This window comes from Heloderma suspectum, chromosome 4 (assembly GCF_057233095.1).
Source record: "Heloderma suspectum isolate Gila_16-S chromosome 4, 16-S_ref, whole genome shotgun sequence".
In the NCBI taxonomy this organism is placed as follows: domain Eukaryota; kingdom Metazoa; phylum Chordata; class Lepidosauria; order Squamata; family Helodermatidae; genus Heloderma; species Heloderma suspectum.
In genome coordinates, this window is record NC_139461.1 from 285,886,071 (window position 1) to 285,907,857 (window position 21,787).

At 43.4% G+C, this 21,787-nt stretch overlaps 1 protein-coding gene across 1 annotated transcript in view; it reads right to left on the reverse strand.

Moving 5' to 3' along the window:
• Window positions 1–1,715: 1,715 nt before the first annotated feature.
• PTGIS (prostaglandin I2 synthase) overlaps window positions 1,716–21,787 on the reverse strand; it is a 49,272-nt gene continuing 29,200 nt past the window's right edge. The window contains exons 7-10 of the mRNA XM_084854109.1: window positions 20,500–20,668; window positions 14,884–15,065; window positions 10,752–10,903; window positions 1,716–5,621 (exon numbers count right to left, since the gene is read on the reverse strand). Of these exons, the coding sequence (XP_084710235.1) occupies window positions 5,474–5,621; window positions 10,752–10,903; window positions 14,884–15,065; window positions 20,500–20,668 (651 nt within the window). The 3' untranslated portion in view covers window positions 1,716–5,473. The remainder of the gene's footprint in view (window positions 5,622–10,751; window positions 10,904–14,883; window positions 15,066–20,499; window positions 20,669–21,787) is intronic.

Consider the following 21,787-nt stretch of genomic DNA (forward strand, 5'->3'; position numbering starts at 1 on the left):
AAGTTGCCCATCAACACATTGGACAGCAGAAGGAATGGGCACCCAGGTCACCTGCTCATAGTCTTTCCCCCTATGGTGAGATGTATTGCATTGCTGTTTAAAAAACAGTATTACTAAATTTGCAACTATATCTATATATTACCATATGCAAATATTATGGAAATCTGTGTCCTCTTGTGCCCTCTTTACTGGTGATGTGTAAGCAGCCAACCTACTGTGCACATAACAACTTGGGATATCCTGGGGCAGATTCTCTGACTGTAATGTGAATGGCATTGCGGCAGCGTCATTACCACCTCCCATTCCACTGCTGAGCAACTAGATTTATCCCTTTTGTGGCAACTGAGTGAATGTGTGTAACATATACACACACAGAGGGCGAGAAATGGGTGAGTTGACTATTTGAGCTCCAGGATGCAAAGAAAACATCACAGCTTGCTACCCTCCTGCTTTGGAAGCCACAGACAGGATCCCTGGGCCTTATCTCCCCCATCTTGGGCTCCATCACTTATGCCAGCCTTCTGGTTGCATTGGCCATGCTGGCTTGGAATGATGGGGGGGCGCCATCCAACACATCTGGAGGGCAGCAGGCTGAGTAAATCTGACGTATGCCAAGGTCTGGTTATTCTGGGGCTTAACATTCAACTGTGAGCCTCCCCCTTGCAAAATGATTTGAACATTCCACTTACTTATTAATGGACAAATTTACAGATCTGTTAAATTGCCATTTGCAGTCGTAATTTAAAGGTTCACTGCTACAGCCATTAGAAATACCAGAAGCCTGGGCTTTCCATGCAGATTCAGAGATGATTATAGGGATGCAAAGGGCATTTGCTAATGTGTCTGTTCCCAGAATAGCTATAAAACATGAATTGGGCTGAGCAATGGTGGTGGGAACAAATAAATTCTAAGTGTGAATGTGGGGGTGGGGGTGCTGGTAGTGAAACCCAGCTCTAATAGCAGGAACCCCCTATTAGTCAAAGAGCAAAACAGGACATCTCAGATGTGTGGCTCAATCTGAATTTAAATCAATCTCCACTGTAAAAGCAGCAGCTATTCAGCAAGACAATGGACCAGTCTGCATGGTCGCTGCATCCCAGCATGGCTTATTTAAACCACCTTGGGTTGCGGTGAGTGAGTGCTGGCTGCCATTTTGAATATTTGAATATCATGGTTTGCTGTGTTGTCCGAACCTGAGCAGCATGGCTTGTTGGAAGGGGAAACAATCCTCCAATAATCCTACAACAAGCCATAGGTTATTGGAGGGTTGTTTCCCCCTCCAACAAGCCATGCCACCCTGGTTCAGATGACACGACAAACTGTGGCCAGGGCTTGAATAGGCAACTTGCCGTGGCTTAAATAAGCCACAGTGGGCTGCAGTGATTGTGTGAACCAGGTTGATGTGTTTCCTGCCCTAAAGCATTCTAGATTCTGTGCCAAGGAGAAAAACTGGATTCTGCAACTAGGATATATTATGCATATTAAGAAATTAACACAATTTTTTGGTTTCCTTACTTTGCTGCTGATGGGCATGGTGAGGGGAACAAGCTCTGCAAGACACCAAAGGCATGGCCACCTGGCCAAGGTAAATCCTATTGAGCTCCCTTGAGATGTGACCAAGCATTCCTCACATGTTTTTAAAGCTTCTATTTGCAACCAGAAAGGCTAGAAATGTGGCTCATTAAAAGAATGAAAGCTGAGATTCTTGGGATGTTGAATTTTCTACTTGGGATGTTGAATTCTTTATTGTTTATTTTTGAGATTTGTATCTGGCCTTTCTATAAAATATTCAGGATAAGTACAATAAAAATGCACAATAAAAAAGGAACAAAAATATCAGTAAAACCACAGAAGCCATCTAAATAGGACTAAAAGGCAGTAGCAGCATAAAAATGACTTCAAGATGGTACTCTGTAAGAATTCACAGGAATTGCCTGCCTAAAAGCAAGCAGCAATGGGGCAAAGCAACGCCTCACCCCTGCAGACTGTTCCAGATCTGCTGTAACCAATACACCACACTGCCTCTCCAGTTCTGCAGCTTTTTGTTTTTTGAGCTTCCATTGAATGGTGAAATACACCCCATCTCTGATATTTATGCTACATTTTTCTTTTAGTGCAATCAAGGTTTTTGTAATGAAAAAAAAAACTTTTTTAAAGGTACATATCCCAAATCACTGAGCATAAAGTTCAGCTCTTCCATCCTAACAAGTCTCAGGTGCATTAAAGCTAAGACCTAACTTGCAAGTCACAGGAGGCCGCTGTTCATTACTATTGTGTAAACAGTTATAGCTTAAAGCAGTGGGGTGGGCAATTTGTGGTCCTTCTGATGTTTTGGCCTACAACTCCCATCATCCTTCACCATTAACTATGCTGGCTAGGGCTGATGGGAGTTGTAGACCAAAAGATCTGGAGGGCCACAAGTTGCCCACCCTGGCTTATAATTAACTGTAATTTTAAAGTCTTAAGGAAAAGAAGTAATATATCTACGGTAGCTCAGTTATGCCAAACATGCTACTCAGGTGGAGCTGGTCAGGTAAGGTTCAATGTATTTATTAATTAGCAAACTCAGCAAATACTGGCCTTATGTTCCTTTCTTCCTGTCTATGGGTACCAATATCTACTTAGAATTTTTTCCTGCCACTTTGTTCTATATTTGTTTGTAATGCTGTTTTAGATAGGAATGTACAAGAATTTGGTTTTGATGTGCTCAAATTTGCAACATTCACAACCCTGAGTGTGAATGTGAACAGGAGCACAGCTTTCGGAAAAAGCTCATGCAGAAAGTTTGCACATTCCCAAGCCTGCAATCCTGTTTGCAAAATGCATACTTTAGAAAAATGGGCAATCTTAAAATGTGCTTTTTTAAAAAACAAATTTGCATCTTTGCATTTTCATCAATGGGGGGAAGTGTGCATTTGAGTGCACACTTCTTTTTTTAAAAAAAGCACACTTTTCAAATTTGAATGAAAAGAAAAACAGATTGCAATTGGAAAGGGAGGGAGGCAGCCTTGAAGGTGGAGTTTGGAAAATCTTGGTGAACTCAAGCATTGAAGAATCTCCCATCCTGAGTTATAGAACAAAAATATCCAATGCCATCTTCAGATATTGTACTGAGCCTATTAATAGCGATGGTGTGGGCACTCAGCTGAGTCCGGGAGTCCAATGGACTCCCCCCGCTTGCACCTCCAGGCTGCACCTGCCAAGCTGCTGCCCCCGCTTGCACACACATGCTGCACTCACCAAGCCGCCTGCACCTACCCTGAGCCATTTGTGAGTGCCTGTCATTCCCACAGTCGCCATTTGCGGGGGGGGAGGGAAGGTGCAGGCAGCACGCCATGATCTTTTCAGACTCACAAAAGCAGAATAAACTAGTTTCTGATTTTTCCGGACTCACAAATGAATTATTAGGGCTGTGCACAGCCCCCACAACCCACTTCAGAGGCCAGTTCAGAGCTTCAGATTTGACCTGATCCACTTCAGTCTCTGGATCTAAAGCAAGATTCGGAAATCCAAATTCCCATTTATTTGCATTGCAAAATAGAAACAGCCATGACTTTGTTTTTATGATATATTCATAAAATGTGGAGACCCGGCAGCCCCTATGGAGGTGATTGAACTGGCCAAATTTCAGACAGTTAGGTCCAGTGACTTTTGTGCTAGCCACAGTTAGAATTTGCGTTTTTCAAGAAAATCTGTCAAAGCAAAGAGTAATAATTTTTCAGTGCTTCTACGCAAGTGCATGGAATTTGGGGATGTGGCAGCCCCTATGGAGGTGACTGAACCTGACAAATTTCAGACAGTTAGGTCCAGTAGCTTTTGTGCTAGCCATGCATAGTTTACTTTTCTCAAAAACTATAACAAAAGATAAATAAAAACTGTCAAGCCATGCAGAGGATTAGAGATCCTAATCAGAGGGTGTTTAAGCTGACAGTTAGGAGGTCACTATCCTTAATTTCTGGTGTAGGAGTTTTTGCAGTGCAAAATTACACCTGTCCCCTAGTACTTCCCTTTTGTCTGTCCTGAATCTGCCACTATTCAGCTTCACTGGATGACCTGAGGCTCTCCATTAAGGGAAGAAAAGTTAAACCTCTCTTTGGCTGCAATACACATTACCTGGGAGTAAGTCACACTGAACTCAGTGGTGCTTATTTATTGCTCTGCTCCACTTTCTCTATTCTATATAATTTAAATCTCCCCCTTATTTGCCTTTCTTCTAAATTAAATGGCCCAGAGCAGCACCATGGGTGGTGGTACCCTAAGATGCTTCATCATATCTGTATTGTGTGTAGTGCTTTGCCCCACAGTATATACTGGACTGTGTACTAGTGTACTGCTTTGGCCACACACTGTTTGCTTGTGCACAATGTGTATGGTGTACTCACATAGCGTGCGCGCACACACACACACACACACACACAAAACCAAAAGAAAAGGAGATACAGAAAGAAAAAACTACCTACACAAGCTAAGGGATGGGGGTGGGGGAAATAACACTAACACTATCTAACAGAAGAGGAAAAAAATGGCATTGTTTTGTTTTTTATAAGAATATAGATGAAGAGTTGAAAAATGGGAAGGGAAGGAATAGTAATTGAAGGGGGTGGGGGAAGCCAAAGAACAAGCAGAGAAACAAACTGAAGATAGACAGACAGACAGACAATCTAGAGGAAAGATAGGGAAAGGGAAGACTAAGAATTGGAATTGAGAAGGGCTGGGTAGGTACTGGGAATGGGAACTGCTGCTGTTCTCTCTCACACTGGGAAGCGAAAGCAGAATCTCCTGTTATATACAATCCCTCCTCCACCACTGTTATTACAGACTGCTGAGTTAAACGTTCAGCCCTGTTGGCAGCTAGAGATATCACTTGCCAAGGCTCGGTTTCCCCCCTCCCAACTCCTCCCCTCCCCCTCCCTAATCTTACGCAAAATGTTACATTTCCCAGACAGGCTGTCTGGGCTTCAGAATTGTCCGGATTGCTCAGACCTGTTTCAGGCCACTTCGGACCAATCCAGATCGCCTTCAGATCCAGACTGATTCAGTCTGAATCACCCTGCTTCAGTTCAGAATTTGGATCTGGAACCAAAGTGGTGCAAAGCCCTATGAATTATAAGCCAGTTTATGATTTTTTCAGTCTCAAACAGCCCAGGAATTGCCTCCATAACATGTGAACTGGGTCACTGGCTTGCAGTAGTGGGGTATAAACTGCCAAACCCATGTGGTGAGCTTTTACATATGGTCAGCCTGCAGAGACCAATTTAAAATGGCCTCCTTATGGCTTTAACATAAACCAACCCTTAGCAATATCATGTCAAAATAAAGTTTGTTTATTTATTTATTTCATTTCTATACCGCCCAGTAGCTGAAGCTCTCTGGGTGGTTCACAAAAGTTCTGCTGAAACTAATTAAGAACTGTTTCTTGCAGATCACAAAGCTGTAGCCAGAATAACTTGGTTAGGAGAAGAAAGGTAAGATTTTACTGGTCTTTCAATTTATATCGAACTATGACCTCCTTTTCTGGCTGCACCATTCCAAAGCCATATCTTTCCTTGTCGAAGCCAGGGATCTTTTCCTTGGGATCTTTCAGCTCCAAATCAAATGAGCTTAAGAGGAAGAAAACACACCTGAAATGATAAAAAGAATCAGGTCAGCAGGGCCTAAGATGCTGACTAATTTGGGAGCTTTGATTTAAAATTGATTCAAGTTCTTAAACAGAGGTTGAACATAAAGTGGGTGGAAATACATGAACAAATCTAAAATCAAACTCTGTAGGATGCCAGTTTCTACTACTGGCCCCCAGTCTGCTAAAGTCAGTTGTGATCCTGTGAACATTTACCATTGAAGAAAGTTCTGTTTTATTCAATGCGACTTGTTCTAATGGAAATTGCAGGCCAGCCATACAAGTCTATGCAGGTTTACTCAGAAGTAAGACTCACTAAGTTCAGAGGGACTTACTCCTAGATAGGCTGTAATCCTATACACACTTAAGTCTCATGGAAAACAATGGCATTTAAGAGTCACAGCTAACTTATTTTCATTGCTTTCAACAGGGCTTGAGCAGAACTGACTTTAGCCAAACTGGGGCCTGTCTATAAAAGGTTCATTTTTAAAGGAGAAACCCGACAGACACATCCATTTGGCTTGTATAGCCTTTTTCAGCTTGTATGACTTAATTCAGGGGAGGGCAGACTTCAGGCTTGCAGGATCATCTTTGTGTTTTACTAGAATCCTGAAATCCATCAACTAGATCCAGCTGCAAAAGCCATATACTTAGAATTAAATAACATGGTGCCTCTGAGCATCTGTTGAATACCAGCACTGAGCTGAGCTCACATTCTTTTCATTCCTGGTTACCCCAAGCTTCTTTATTTTGGCAGTATAATTTAAGCAGGGAAGGGGAGTGATTCTGTTGTTGCTATTGTTAAAAAACTGGGAGTAAAGAAAACCTTGCTGAACTACTGCCAATCGTCCCGAGATCTACTAGAAGATCCTGATGCAGTTTCTCCCCACGTCTGACTTAATTCATCCATACCATTGGGGTGGCCAGATACCAGAGAGGCCAGGGCTCCTGCACTTTTAATAGCTGTGTTGAATAGGCAATTGTACAACAAAGGTACACCTGCTGAAATTCCCTCTTCTATACTGCTATTAAAAGTGCAGGAGGACCGTGCTGTTTTGCATGTGGCCGTCCTACAAAGCTGCCATCTACAGTGGCTTAATAACAGACATTGCTGGGGGACTATATTCAGCTCGGCTTGATGGCGGTGGTGTAGTACAGGCACCCATCATGACACTGCCCATAGTCATGTCCCCAAGGAGAGTCCAAAAATGCAGGCCGCTGTGCATTTCATATCAACAAACCAGTTCTAGCACTTTTCATCTCCACCTGAAGCAGGTCTCTTGTAAAGCCGATGGGTCTTTATTAGGGATGTCAGAGAATTCCATCATGGACTGAAATGGGATCAAATTCCCTTCAGTCCGTGCCATGGAATCCTCTGCGGAACAGCACCACGAGGTCCTGCGGAGCCAGCAGTCATGCGGCTTTTTTTTCCATCGTCCGCAAAGAGTCGTGAAATTTTCATGAATAAAATTGCAATGTAGTATATTCCAATAATAAATACGTAAGTTTTTTAAAAAAATGAATTGTGCTCACCGCCTTGTTTGTGGGTGTTCTTTTTAAATTGAAATCCTCTGTCTCAGTTTACTTTCAGTGAAAACACTTCCTCTTCCTAGGGGCTTCCCAAAAGAAGGCTGTCTTAGGTGTGCCTGAGCGATAAACTATTTGTTTAAAGCAACGCTGTTTTAAAGAAAGAAAAACCTTTCAAAGTGAACATGCCAGTCCTGGAGCGGCATGGTCATTTTAAAATGTTTTTTCTTTCTTTAAAACAGCGTTGCTTTAAACAAATAGTTTATCGCTCAGGCACACCTAAGGCAGCCTTCTTTTGGGAAGCCCCTAGGAAGAGGAAGTGTTTTGGCTGAAAGTAAATGGAGACAGAGGATTTTATTTTTTAAAAAAAACGTAAATATTTACGAAAAATAGCAGTTCTTATGGAAGTTATGCAGACTAATTGAGACGGCTGGGCACCGGAATTACGGTTGTCGGTATGGATTTATCTACGTAATTTTCAGAGCGGAAAAAAAGGAGGAGAATTCTGGGGGCTTGTGAATGGCAGAACGAAGCACTGGCCGTAAACTGCGGAAGTCAAGCGGAACCAAAGTCAAGTGGAACCAAAGTCAAGCGGAACCAACTGGAAGAGCACCACCACTGCCAATGCATAAATCTGCACATGACATGGCTGGCTATGGAATGCTAGGTGTTTATTCTGTCCAAACATGCATAGGATGGCACCCTACGTTTGTAAAGTGCTTGAAATGGGTCTGAAGGCACATGCTGCATTTCCTCTGCTGAAGCGAAACAGGACCGGCCCTATAAATTACCTAGAAATCAGCATGTAAGCTTGCTTGCTTGCCTATTCATTCATTCATTCATTTCATTTAATTTAATTTCTATACCTCCCAACAGCCGCAGCTCTCTGGGTGGTTCACAAAAATTAAAACCACAAGGTGCAGCATAAAACAATATAAATTATGAAAGCTTAAATCCACATTATAACAGTACAACCAGCATAAAATCTAGCAGCAATGCAGAAATTTAAAATACATATTTAAAACAACAGACGTAAAAGATTAGGAAGCTAAAATGCTAAAATACTGGGAAAATTTAAAAAAAAAAGTCTTCACCTGGTGCCAAAAGGAGTACAACGTAGGCACCAGGTGAACCTCTCTAGGGAGCTCATTCCACAGCCGGGGTCCCACAGCAGAAAAGGTTGGAGGAGCTGCTCCGAGCTCCTCCAAAGAAAAGCCAGCATAATAAAGAATGGACGGAGTGTGATAGGGATGTCTGTAGGCAAGGGAGAGCTGAGCAACAGCTTATCCCTAAATGTGGACGTGAGGTTTTGCTACCTTGGGCAACTTATCACCCACCAAGCTGAGCGCAGCACACCAAGCATGTATGATGGTCTACCAGGGGTTTGATACACCTAGTTTCTGCAGCCTGCCCAGGCCTGCAAAACAAGGGCAGGTGTAGGTGGTCAAGGATCTGGCTGGACACTGCTGGTGGACTATGTTCAGCTTGGCTTGATGGCAGCGGTGTAGTGCAGGCGCTCATGATGGTGCCCATAGCCACGTCCCCAAGGACAGTCCCAAACTGCAGGCAGCGGTGTTGATCCATGTCAACAAACCAGTTCTAGCACTTTTCTTCTCCACCTTGAGCAGGTCTCTTGTAAAACTAATGGGACTTTAGGGCAGAGGCTGTAGCTCAGTGGCAGAGCACCTGCTTTGCATGCAAAACATCACAGGTTTGATCCCGGCCTTTCCAGGTAGGACAGGGAAAACACCTGCATGAAACATTGGAGGTCTGCTGCTGGTCAGTGTCAACAATACTGGCTAGATGGACCAATGGTCTGATTCAGTGACTGGATTTGCATGACACGTCAGGCTCACTGTGGGTTATTTAACCCATGATGAGCCATGGCACTACAGGGCATGTGTAGCTGCCATTATGAATATGCAACCTGCAATGGGGTTGCGATGTGTCATCCAAACCCGGCCAATGTGGGTTATTTGAGGGTTAAACAACCCTTGCATAACCCTTGGTTTGTAGTAGGGTTTGTTGTGGGATTATGTGAGGGTTGTTTACCCTTGAATAACCCATCGTGGCTGTGTTTGGATGACACACTGCAACCCCATCTGGGTTTTCATATTCATAATGGCAGTACACACATCTGACACACTCCTGCAGCTCATCAAGGGTTAAATAACCCACTGAGTGTGGCATGTTCTGCAAACCAGCCCAGTATAAAGCAGCTTTCTATCTTCCTATGTCTTAATTGCCCATTCAAGAGCAACCAAGCCCCCGGCCACCCAATACTTTTCTTGTTACTTTATTATTATACGGTCACAGACCATTTAGAACACAAAACAATCCTCAAAATAAAATACTTAAGACCAACCCGCCCCCCAATTCAACAATTATTTAAAATATTTAAATCTTAAATACAATTAACATAGTATATTAAAATGTCATCAGCCAATTGTTACATACGAGTCTGGAGAATGAGCTTATGGATTTTAACAGCAGAAAATAAAAATTTTGCAACCGCCTCTGTTACATGCATATTAACCAATACTTTTCATTACAACAGGGATGGCTCACAACAATATATTGTTGCTGGGAGGATCCATCTCTCCTCCTCCCCAGCTAAGCTTGGAGGGATGTTGTCATCCCTGCTAATTAAAAAGTCCCAGTGCTTTAACCCTGTGAGCCCTGGCTCCACTATAATACTGCTTGATGGGTCAGATGTGTAAGGCCTCAGGCCTGAACCAAGCTATCAGTAGTTTTAGAGGGGTTTAGATGATCCATAATGCTCTCTGATGTTGGTCAGTTGGCTGCTGTTTTCCCTAACAGGCCTCTTGATTTACCAGGATGAATCAAAGGTCGATAGTGCAGCCTCAGCACATTCCATACTAACAAGCTAGAGGGTCTTATCAGGATGCACCTGGGAAGTGAAGCTTGTTTGCTTTAAAGCTGCAGGTGTCTGTGCTGGGAAAGCTCTGACTGTTTCCCTTCTGACCAAGCACTGTTAGTCTATGCTGGGAATGAACGCTAATTAACGCTTGCTGCTGTTGTGCTGCCTCACTGCTAACATGTATAGTAGAAAACCCATCTTACCCCATGGCTCTGGGTTCAGAGAAGCTGTCTGATCCAACCACTGGGTACGCCTGTGTGCTGATTGTACTCAATAAAGTATCTCCTTGTAAGCAAACCTGGATCTGATTTATCACTATCTTAGCACCTCTAAATTAAGAGTTCGAAGCCTACTGCAGGGGCAATACAAGATGCTGCATAGGGATATATTCAGACATGAAAACAATCAGTGGAGGCTGGTGGCTCCGATGTCAGTGGAGCAGTGAATCCACTTCGGGTTTCAGTCAGAACTCAAAAGGAGCTATCCAAGGTGCTTCTGCACCTAGGATAACTCCTTTAGAGTTCTGATAGAAACCCAGAGCAGATTCACCACTCCACTGACATCGGAGCCACCAGCCTCCACTGGAAACAACTGAAACTGAATTGGACTAACACTTTTTCCTTTTCTTTTATTTGAGAGGTTTGATTTCTATCGCAAGACAACACTGGCTTCTTATGATCAATATTATAGTTAGAGATGGGAATTAATATTAATATATTCACTCACTGTTTCATGCTATTGATTGCAAAGGGCTTTCCAATACAGACATTTAGTCCCGCTCCCCATGGCATGGTGTAATACTTGAGCTTTTCCCCTCCTTTATAGAAGTCCTTTTTTTCTGTGCCATCTGAATTGAGGAACCGGTCATATCTGAATTGCTGGAAAACAAGAAGCACAGGGTGAGACAAACGTTTCTTTTAGCTTCAGCTAACTAGCGTTTAAAATGCAGGGTGCAAGATTTTAAGTTACACAGGACTCCGTCTGGATGTTGGGGGCAGTGGGAGTAAAAAGAAAGAAAAAAAGATGGCCACGTAACAAATCATAGAGTTGGGTTCAAACTTAGTCATACTTTGAGTAGACCCACTAAAATCAATGGGGCTTAAGTTAGCCTGACGTAAGTCACATTTATTTCAGTGGGTTTGTTCTAAATGTGAGCAGAAATCTGGAAACAATTTTTAATGTTTACATACCTTTCTGGATTTATTTTGTTTGTTTATTACAATTACTTATATGCTGCCTTTCAGGATACAAATGCAAACAAGGCAGCTTACAAATAACATAAAAGTAATAAAATCACAAACAATATTGACATTTTAAAAAAATCATCAGGAGGGCCCTTCCCTCATGGCAGTTGGTGGAAGATGGCCCTGGGGTGGAGTGAGTCCAGCTGGAACAGGGGCAAGTGTCTGGTGACATTCTCATCAACTTCCTTTTCTCCTGGAATCCTTCCCATGGGGCTGTTTATGTTGGTACACAGCCCTGTGTGTGCATGAGTGTGTTTTGGGAGGAGTCTAGGTGGAGAAGGCCCCAAGGTCTTCTTTGCCTGCCTCTCTCTCTCTTCTGCAAACTTTCCAGCAGGACAGTTGATAATAGATGGCCCCTGTGGGCAGAAATCCAGCTGGAGCAGGCCTGGGGGGTTCGTTCGCCTCAAGATGGAGGAGGAAATTGGAGCAGCACATATGGTAAAACCCACAGTCTGTTTTCCTCTACAAACCCCACTGAAATGAACAGGGGTTTCATTGGGCAGTTTCCAATGCTGCTGCTGTGCTTCCGCTCATTCCGTTGCGCCCATGGGACCCACGCACTAGCACAACGGGGAGTTAGCACTGCCTAAAACAAGCCCAGAAACGATTGGAAACAAGCCCGTTTCCCGATCAGGACAAGTCAGCGGGGCTCCCTTCCGCGAGCTCTTCTGACCTGCCCCATTCCAGAAACAAACATTTCTGCTCATTTCCAGTTGCTTTAAAAACTGCTAGCTCCCTGTTGCACTAGCCCTGCCCACTGTGAGCATCTTTAACATGTTGCCTCCCCTTAACCAGTTTACTCCCTTATGTTTGTTTGACAGCTCCTCATGACAAGGAGACAAACATTTGGAACTTGCCATTATATGTACTGATGCTCATTGTAAGTCTCTTTTGCTCAAGTGTGTGTGGGGGGTGAGGTGGTATGGTATGGGGGGAGTGGAAAAACACTTCAGAATGTACTTTTCATCATTGCACTGGGACCACGGCACTTCATGTAACTTCTAGGGTGCTTTAGATGTACATTCCATGACCGCTCCCATGGCTCATACAAAATCTGCACCTGGGTCCTTTAGCGAGGGCTCGAGATAAAAGTGTTTTGGGATTTGATACATGCATGCTTTCTCATCATAACTGCATGAAAGCTTAATGTCTAAAAGTGGAACATTTAATTGAACTTTAGGTAATAATCTTTTTCAGAGATTCTCCCCCACTCGAAATTAAACCAGCAGCAAAGCTTTACTGAGCATTTAAAAACACACATGTGCTTTTAAACATTTTTTTGTCCAGGAATACAATACAACACAGGAGTTTACTTGCTTATTGGGACACAGGTGGGCATCATTTAACCTTACAAACAATAATTTAAGGAGACTTAAGTTACAACAATATCAGCATCATTTCTGCCATAACGGTCCCTGGGAAGCTGTTTGTAAGCGGAAGAGATCTCAGCTTGATTCTTGTTAATAAAAGGCAAAAATTAATGGGGCTGGGGGAGGCAGGTTAGGAACACAAAGAAGGGGAAACCACACTGGTGTGTGTGTGTGTGTGTGTGTGTAGAGAGAGAGAGAGGGAGAGAGAGAGAGAGCCTTATGTTGTCACAGCAACGGCCACTTAGGAATTCCACTCATAATAAATCAGTGCCAATTTTCATTTACTACTGTCTCCAACTGCCTTTCCAACTTGGGCTAGATCTATACTACCCCTTTATAGTGGTATTGATGTACACTGCTAGCTGCTGGGACAATTACACATTCGATACACTGCTTTTGTGATGTTATTTCCTGCTTTTTATTCCACATTATCCAAAATTGTACAACAAATGTCACTGTGCATCCTACGAGGTATAAATGCTCAAGAGGGATATAGCTTCATCATGATGGAATCATAATGATATGACACAAAGTGTAGATCCGGCCTTGGTGTCCTCTGTGCTCACTGGGAATGATGGGAGTTGAAGTCAAACACTTCAAGAGAGTTACAGTTGGGGAAGGCTATTTTGCATAATTCTAGTTCTAGGGCTTATATATAAATGCAGAGAGCTACTAATTTTGCTCTGGAGAAAGCTCTTGAGATCCAATCTGGTGGAATGTGTGTGTGTGTGTGTGTGTGTATATATATATATATATGCGTGGTTCACACAAGTGTAACACTAAGCCTTCTCTGAATGACCCATCACAGATCTAGCATCACAAACAGACCTTTTACATCATCCAACACAATGTTTTTCAATGGAATCCGTTCACCCATTCAGCAGCCGCTCCCCACGTGCAGACTAAGCAAGCGTAGAGAACTCAAGTGAACTGTGAACGAGCTTTTTGTGGTTCAGACATAGACGTTAATGGCTTCTCGGCAAATTTATATTTAATTTGCAATGTTTAAATGGCTGTATAGGTCCATTAAAATTTGGCTCGCAAGAGCACTTTTGGGAACTCTCCCAAAAGTGGATTCTTAAAAGGCATCCCCAGGTGAAACGCAGTTCAGCCTCCTTGGATCGGGAGGATTTCTCAAGCTGATTCAGCATATGTGATATCCACAAGAAGCAATGCTGCCTGTTAGGGATGGCCAAATCTGTCAATGCCAGTGTCTCTCAGTTTCTCGTTTTTCCAGTCTTCTGTTTGGTTTGTCCAGAACTTTGAAAAGATCTTTAAAATATATATTTGTATTAAATTTGTGCACATTTTGTGCACATTTCTCCTAATAAATGCAGTTCTATATGCACTTTTGCCTAACGTACACATTTTTTGCAAACAATTTTCCTAATAAAATGCATTTGTAATGTTATTTTCACTGATACATGCATTTTTGTGTGCACATTTCCCTAATCTATACATTTCTGCACACATTTTTTGATTGGAGAACTCCATTGCAAAATTCCAGGAAAGTGCAAATTTTGATAGATAATTGAGTTTTGGCTTGCATATTGGTTCGAAAGTCTGAAATTAGGTAAGTTTGCATTACAATGCCAACTGAATGAATTTCTCTTCCAGCCCTACCTGTCCCTGTGTCATTCCCCACTAGTTCAAATGGCAGACTGGGAGATTCACAAGATCAGAAAATCTAAATTGTGGGCTGCAGGGGGGCATTCCTCTTGTTGTTTTTCTGTATCTCTACTGGCATTGTTTTCAATCATCCCATTTTATATAGGCCATGCTTAAAGTTACTAGGTACAAGTTTGCAGAACTGATCCTGGTTCTTCTGCTAGCCATGGGATGGGCAAAACAGTTCTGCAGAATATCCAAGCCTTCTTTCCTGACTACTGGAAATTTTGCACAGTCTCTCTACCCCCACCCTTTCTCAGATGTCATCCAGCCTTGAGGGCTAGAAACCTGTTGCTTTAAAAAGCAAGCTGAAGGACCAGTGGTGTGGTGTGAAGAATTCTGGAATACACACAGTCTTGCCCACAGTGCTGCTTTGTTTTTAAACAGGGCATTCTGGTTCTGTGCCAATATTATGCAGTCTTGAATTTACATTATGGTCTTGTGCTCACAACAGGGCATTATCACAATTGCATTATCACAATTCCCAACTCAGTGGGTTTACCTAAACCACAAAGCAAAAGGAATCTGCAGAGGAAACTCTCATATGGAACACAATTCAGAATGGCACTGCATTACCTCTGGCTCCTCGTAGATTTCGGGGTCCATTTGAGGGCTTACGAATGGAAAGAGGAAAAGCCTGTCACCCTTTCTCAAGTGGTACTCTTTGCCATCTGCCAGCTTCAGGGACATGTCTTGAAGGACTTCTCTGCTGATAAAAGGAGCTGCTGTCAAACGCAGTGTTTCACTCAATACGCTATCTGTAGAAACAGGATAACCAAAAAGGGACAATTATTGCATCCAATAAAAATCCAGGAGCAAAGGTGTGGGTGGCTGCCTTTACATCGATGCAGAAAGAAGAGGATGGCTCCATTTCCAGAAATGCAATTGCTTCATGAAGTTGCACCATGGAGCAGCTTACAAAAAAACCTTTACAAAATGCAAGACCTCCTGCCGTTCCCTGAGAAACTGAACAAGCAGCAGAGGAAAAGCAAAAAGAACTCTGGCTCTGTCTTTTGGGCTCTGAGGAAAGGCCTAGATTACATTTGCCAGAGGTCAATTGTGGTTACACTGGTGCTTCCTGCTGCAAAAACAAAGTGTGAACAGGGGGTGGGTGTTCTTAAACACAGTTAGGAGAGCCAGTGAGGTGTAATTGCAGGGCTGTTCACACAACACGCTAACCCACACTCAGTGGTTGAGTGTGGGCTGTTTTGAACCATGGGTTGTTTGTTGAACTATGGGTTAGTATGTTGTCTGAATGCAGCATGCTTTCCACAGGGTGGGTTATCATGTTGTCAGAATGCATCCAGGGTGGCTTGTTAACCATGCAGTGTGACTTGTTAACCACTCTGAACAACCCTATAACAAACCACGGGTTCTCAAGGTGGCTTGTTTGAGAAAAATAAGCCATACTGCATAGTTAGCAAGCCACCCCAGCTCTGTTCAGACAACATGATAACCCACAATTCAACAAACAACCCATGGTTCAAAACAACCCACACTCAATCACTGAGTGTGGGTTAGCATGTTGTGTGAACAGCCCTTCAGAGACTGTAAAAACTAGGACCTGGGAGACCTGGGCTCAGCCATGGAGCTCATTGGGTGACCTACCTCACAGGGTTGTTGTGATGATAAAAACAGAAGGGGAGAAAAATGTGTACCACCCTGTGCTCCTTAGAGGAAGGATGGGAAAAACATGACATGAATAGATTTTTGGACATGTGCCGGCGAGCCTTGATTGGGCTGTGGTATCTCATGTGTTTGTCTAAGAACACACACCTGTGATTCTTTGCTATTTGCTGAGGGAAAACCCATGTGTAACACTGTGCACCTGTGGCAATGGCAGCATAAAGTGTGAAGCAGCCCTTGCCTTCTCCGTTACACAAAAAGAGGAAACGGGCAATTTGCTTTACTCTTTCCCTGCTGTTGCTCTAGGGCAGCTTTCCCTAACCTGGTGCCCTCCAGGTGTTTTGGACTTCCAACTCCCATCAGCCCCAGCCAGCCTGATCAACAGGCAGGATTTCTGGGAATCATAATCCAACATTATCTAGAGGGCATTCTGGGAGCCCCATGTCTCCCTTTTTCCTACAGTACAACAGAATCAAGGAGAAAGGACCATGAATCCCATGTGCTTTTATTTCCTGAATCTATATAACATATGATGAGGTTGGGAAGTAGTTTCTTAAGCATGTAGGGCCCAGGCAAGATGTGGTTTTCTGACAAAGTAAAAAAAAATACCCACAACCCAGTACATACTCATGGAAAATTATAAGGAAGCCACTATGTAACCTTTCCCTAACTTGGTGCCCTCCAGATGTTTTGGACTTTATTTCCAATCAGCCCCAACCAGAATGGCCAATGGTCATGAATGCTGGAAGCTGTAGTCCAAAACATTAGGATGGCACCAGTTTGGGGAAGGTTGATAATTAATCACAAAACTGAAAATAAGTGTAATGTAAAATGTTAAGAGAAAATAAAGGGGTCTAGCAAGAGAGAGCACAGGAGAGCATTTTTTGGCATCAGAGCCTACTATCAAAAGTCAAATACTTCTGGGGTTTTGTTATCCCTTGTATAGCTTGGGAAATGACTCTTATGCCACCATTCTTAAAAGCACGTACGTAAGCACATTCTTCTAATTTTTGTTAGAAATTAGAAGCATTTTAGATAAACAGCTTAACACTAGGTCAAGCTGTTCCTATCTGCACCAGTATAGTCTGCAGATGGGGAAGGGCTGAATGATTGAATGCTCACCCACATATTGTTGTTTTTTAAACCCTGCTTATAGAAAATTAGATTGCAGGGAGAAAGCTAGGCTAGAATCCTTCCCCTTGGTAAACTATGTTTCCATGTGTCAGCATTTTTCTATCACGGGGGAGGACATGGTAGAGCAAACCTATGGCCTCTAGACAGCCATAGGATTTTCCAGTTTCTGGGAACCGAGATTGTCCAACCTCTGTTCCCAGAAGCCATGCTCCCTGCCTCCTCCCCCTCCCCCTCATAGCCAGCATGGTTCTTTCCATGCCACAGTTGTCTCCGTGCTCGTAAACAGAGCATGGAGAGGGCAAAAATGGGGTGTTCCCAGAGACAGGGAGAGGAGGAGACTGCAGGAGCTGTTTTAGACAGCTTCCTATCTGGACTCCCTCCCCAGAAATGTACATCTAGCCACAAATGCAGGGAAGGCGACGTGCAGGGGACAGGATCTCCTCCATCCCCCCTGCATTGGATAGTTGGTAGCTTCCGATTTCGGAGGCTATCACCTATCTCAATAGGATTGCGCCCTAAATTATGCAATCCCTCCCCACCCCCTTGCAGTCCAATCCAGGAACAGATTCACCATGTGGCAATCTGTTTGCCAAGAGAGTGTCTTACTTTTAAGCAGTTGTGCTTGGGACTAACAGTCTTAGCCTTCACAAGAGTTCTCTTGGTTTTAACAGGTTTATTGGCCATCTCTTCTAGCATCGATAAAAGGTCCTTGCATAGCATATGCTGATCTTTAGCAGGAAGAATAGTGTGAAAATGTGTCACTGCTGGGACAAATCAACCCAGTTTTAATAGCAGTTCTGAACACAGCTAATGAGCATTTTCTTTAACTAGACTTGATTGATGGCAAGGAAGCCGTTGTGTTAATGTAGGAGTTATATTGTTCGGAACTAGATGTAATGATTTAAAATAGTGGTTGTGTTTAAGAAAACCTCCAATGAAAAGGTCACCGTGGTCTATGGGTTCCCCCACTACATTTTGCAAACATTTCTTGTGTAAGACTAAAATGAAGTGGGGAGGCTGTGACAGTTTAGGGGACCTGCAAAGTATGATAACCCCGCATCATAGTTCATCGATTTGTTGTCCATTTCCCATTCAAAGTGAAGGCAGGAGGCATAGCTGTCCCTCTTATTGGTTTTCTGACAAGGTCATGTGGCCAAATGTGATTGTGTATGTGACAACATGACATCATGCTGGCTACATGGTCCCTGATTGACTGGGTCATGCAGCCAACACGAATAAGAACCCTCTTTAAAAACTTTTTTTTTTTTTTGGCCAAAGCTCATGCAACTTGTTTGTAATGATTATATCAGCTCCTGTTGGATTCCTACATTGATCAGTCTAATTCACAGATACTTTGCTTCCACCTTTCCAGCCCACATTAACAATAATCACCCATTCACATAAATATTGCAGGAGAAGCTCAACAGCAGCTTTGCATTACGGAGCAATTTGGGCAAAAGAGTTAGAGGCATTAAGGGCCAAACAACTCATTAAACTTCAGATATTGATTCCTGGACAGAGGAGGCCTCAGGTTTGTGTCAGCAGGAGTCTACTTCAGGGACCTTGAGTACTCTCCAAACTGCCTGAGGCTTCGCAATGAATAGCTCTCCGTGATTCTACCCTTGAAGCAGTCTCAAACTCCTCCAGTGCAGAGCTCCACCAGCTCACCCAAAGCCCCTCTTTGCTGAGAGATCAGAGGATACTCCAGTTGGACTTCCAGCAATGCTGGGAAGTAGATTTTCACATAAGGGATCAGCTGAAAGATACAGATGATCTGCACCACTATTTAGGAGCTCATTTGGGCCCTAAGCATTCTTGAAGTATGCATCTGTCCCAGCCTTCCCCAGCCTGATGCCCTCCAGATGTGCTGGACGCAATCCCAGCATCCCACTGCCAGCATGGAATTGCAGTCCAACACATTTGGAGGAAACCAGCTTGGGGAATGCTGATCATTCTCTAGGAGCTGTCCAAGGTCCTGTGAAGCCTAACACTAACACCAGCTTCTGATGTTCTATTGAAGATCAGCTCTTCCAAATCTTCTCCCTTCTCCAGGTGCCCCTGCCAACTGAGAGGCGGATGGCTACTAAAGAGAGGGCCTCGTCGGTGGTGACACCCTGGCTGTGGAGTGTCCTTCCCAGAGAGGTCTGCCTGGTGCCTACGTTGTAGTCTTTTTGGCAGCAGGTGAAGACCTTTTTATTTTCCCAGAATTTTTAGTCCTTCAGGATTTCGAAAAACATCTGTTCATGCATTTTTAGATCTTTGCAGTGCTGCTGGCTTTTACTCTGGTTTTATTCTGCCTTAAACTTACAGTTTTTATATTTTTTGTGTTATTGTATTGTATAGTTTTCAGTTCTGTTTTGTGAACCACGCAGAGAACTTTAGCTCTTGAGCGGAGCAGAAATATAAATAATCCTTATTGTAAATCTTGCTCAGCTTCTTGTGGGTTCCCAGCTGACTGATACAGGATGCATACATAAGTGGAAGGCTTGAACATGCTACTGCCATGTGTGAGTTACACACTATTTCCTTCACAGAAGTACTTTCCTTGTAGGTATTCTGTTACTCTTAAATCTGTCCCCAAAGTATACAATCTATATGGCAACTCCTAAGGCTTGGGCATTTATTTATTTATTACATTTCTATACTGGCCAATAGCCAAAGCTCTCTGGGTGGTTCACAACAATGAAAACCATTAAATACAACCCACTAAAATACAATACAAAAGTGTAAAAGTTCAAAACTACAGTATAAAATAAAAATAATAACCAAATACAACGTAGCAGCAGTGCAAAAATTTAAAATGAAGAACCAGATTTCAAACAGGGACTGAAAAACGAAAATGCCTGGGGAAATAAAAAGGTCTTCACCTGGCACCCAAAAGAGTACAACATAGGCACCAGGTGAGCCTCTCGGGGAAGCTCATCCCACAATGGGGGTGCCACAGCATAAAAGGCCCTCTTCTTAGTAGCCACCCACCTCGCTTCCTTTGGCAGGGGCTCACAGAGCGGGACCACTGAAGGGTCCGGACAAGTGTATATGGGAGGAGGTTATATAAGAGGGAATTGCTCCTCATCTTTAGGATTTTCTCTCGAAGTTTGCTAAACACCCTGAGCCTGAGGGCCAGTCCATCCATGCATGGCCCACTTACCTTCTCCACATAATCACATACACAAGTTCACAAAGAAGGAGAAGCTGGACATAGGGACAGCTTTTCTCATGACAGTGACAGCTGGAAACAGCTGCTATAAGCACATAGATGCAGGGCTGATGGAGAATCTGGCTGCCCCAGATCCATGTGTGACAGGAATCTGGATCGAAAAGGAGCAGTTGGGATGGATAAAGAAGTGCTCTAGGATCAAGTAGTGGTGGGAGATATTTAACTCTTCCACTGAAGATACCAAATAGCCTGGCTCTGAATAGGAGAGTACTAACCAAAAATGGGTGTGCTGTCCAAAATCTCTTGGCTGATCCAATCCATTTGTCCAGTTGCTTTGCCTCTGCTTTTCAGAATCTTTTCCATTTCACCTTGAACTGCTGCCATGGCTGCAGGGTTTTTTAAAAGAAACAGGAGAAGCCAAAAAACTGCAGGCCCTGCATTACTCTAAAAATAAAACAACAAATCAGTCTTTTTTTCTTTAATTTCCACATGTAAACATGTAAAATATGCACTATGTCACATGGAAACCAAACACAAGCCCATGTAAATACCATTTTCATTAGAAAAGAGCACCTTTTCCACACACAACATGAAAGGTCTCTGCTGGCAGCTCAGTAAATTAACAGCAGAACAAATCTTGAAGGATTGGGCAAAAACAGGAGGAAATTAGTCATGCACTATGAATTTAGACATGCATCCAAACCAAAACCTGCAGTAGAAAAATAAAAGCACAGCCTGGAAACAGACTATAATGTTCCCCCCAAAGATTCGGATGTGGTGCAGTTAGAGGCATCATTGCTTGTGTGGTGTAAACATTACTCATCCCACTCCGTGGACTCTCAGACTGCATTGAGTGTGAGTGTGTGTGTGTACATGTGAGTGTGTGTGCGCATGTGTCGGGGTGGGGTGGGGGGTGGAGGCTGCAAAGCTTCATGTGCTGACCCTGCCCCAAGTCCTCACTCCTGCTGGTTTCAGCCTCAGAACTTCAAGTGTTGAGTGGAAGGTCTGAAGGGGAAATCTTCGTGCATCGGCTCAACATGCTTGGAATCCTTCATGCTATCTGAACTTGAACAATGGGGGCGGGCGGTCCCAATCATGTGGAGAATCCTAAGCATGTTCAGGAAAATCCTTCAACAGTTACCACTCAGTGTGGTAACTGAGACAGCAGCCACTGGGGACAAGGACACTGGGGTCAAAGGAACGCATGCAGCCCCGCTCCTCCCTCCGTGCATTCTCGGTCAATGCCCGAACAGGGCTTCTATTACCCCTGCTCACAGGATTTGCAAAGTAATGCTTCAAAAACCTGAAATACCAGTTTGACCAATGAGGACAGTGGCTTAAAAGAAATAGGTGTGACCGCCATCACCACCAGAAGCTACGCTTCTACGATATCACCTTCAGCCCCCTGGAAATATAGATATGGCTACAGATTACACAGCTCCCGCTGTGAAGAAGAAAACCCTAACCCCAACCCCCAGGAGTGGATGCTCATTCTAAAAGTTTGGAGGAAAAACTACACCGCCCTGCAATTGTGAATTTCTTTCTAAAAGTAAAAAAATGGAG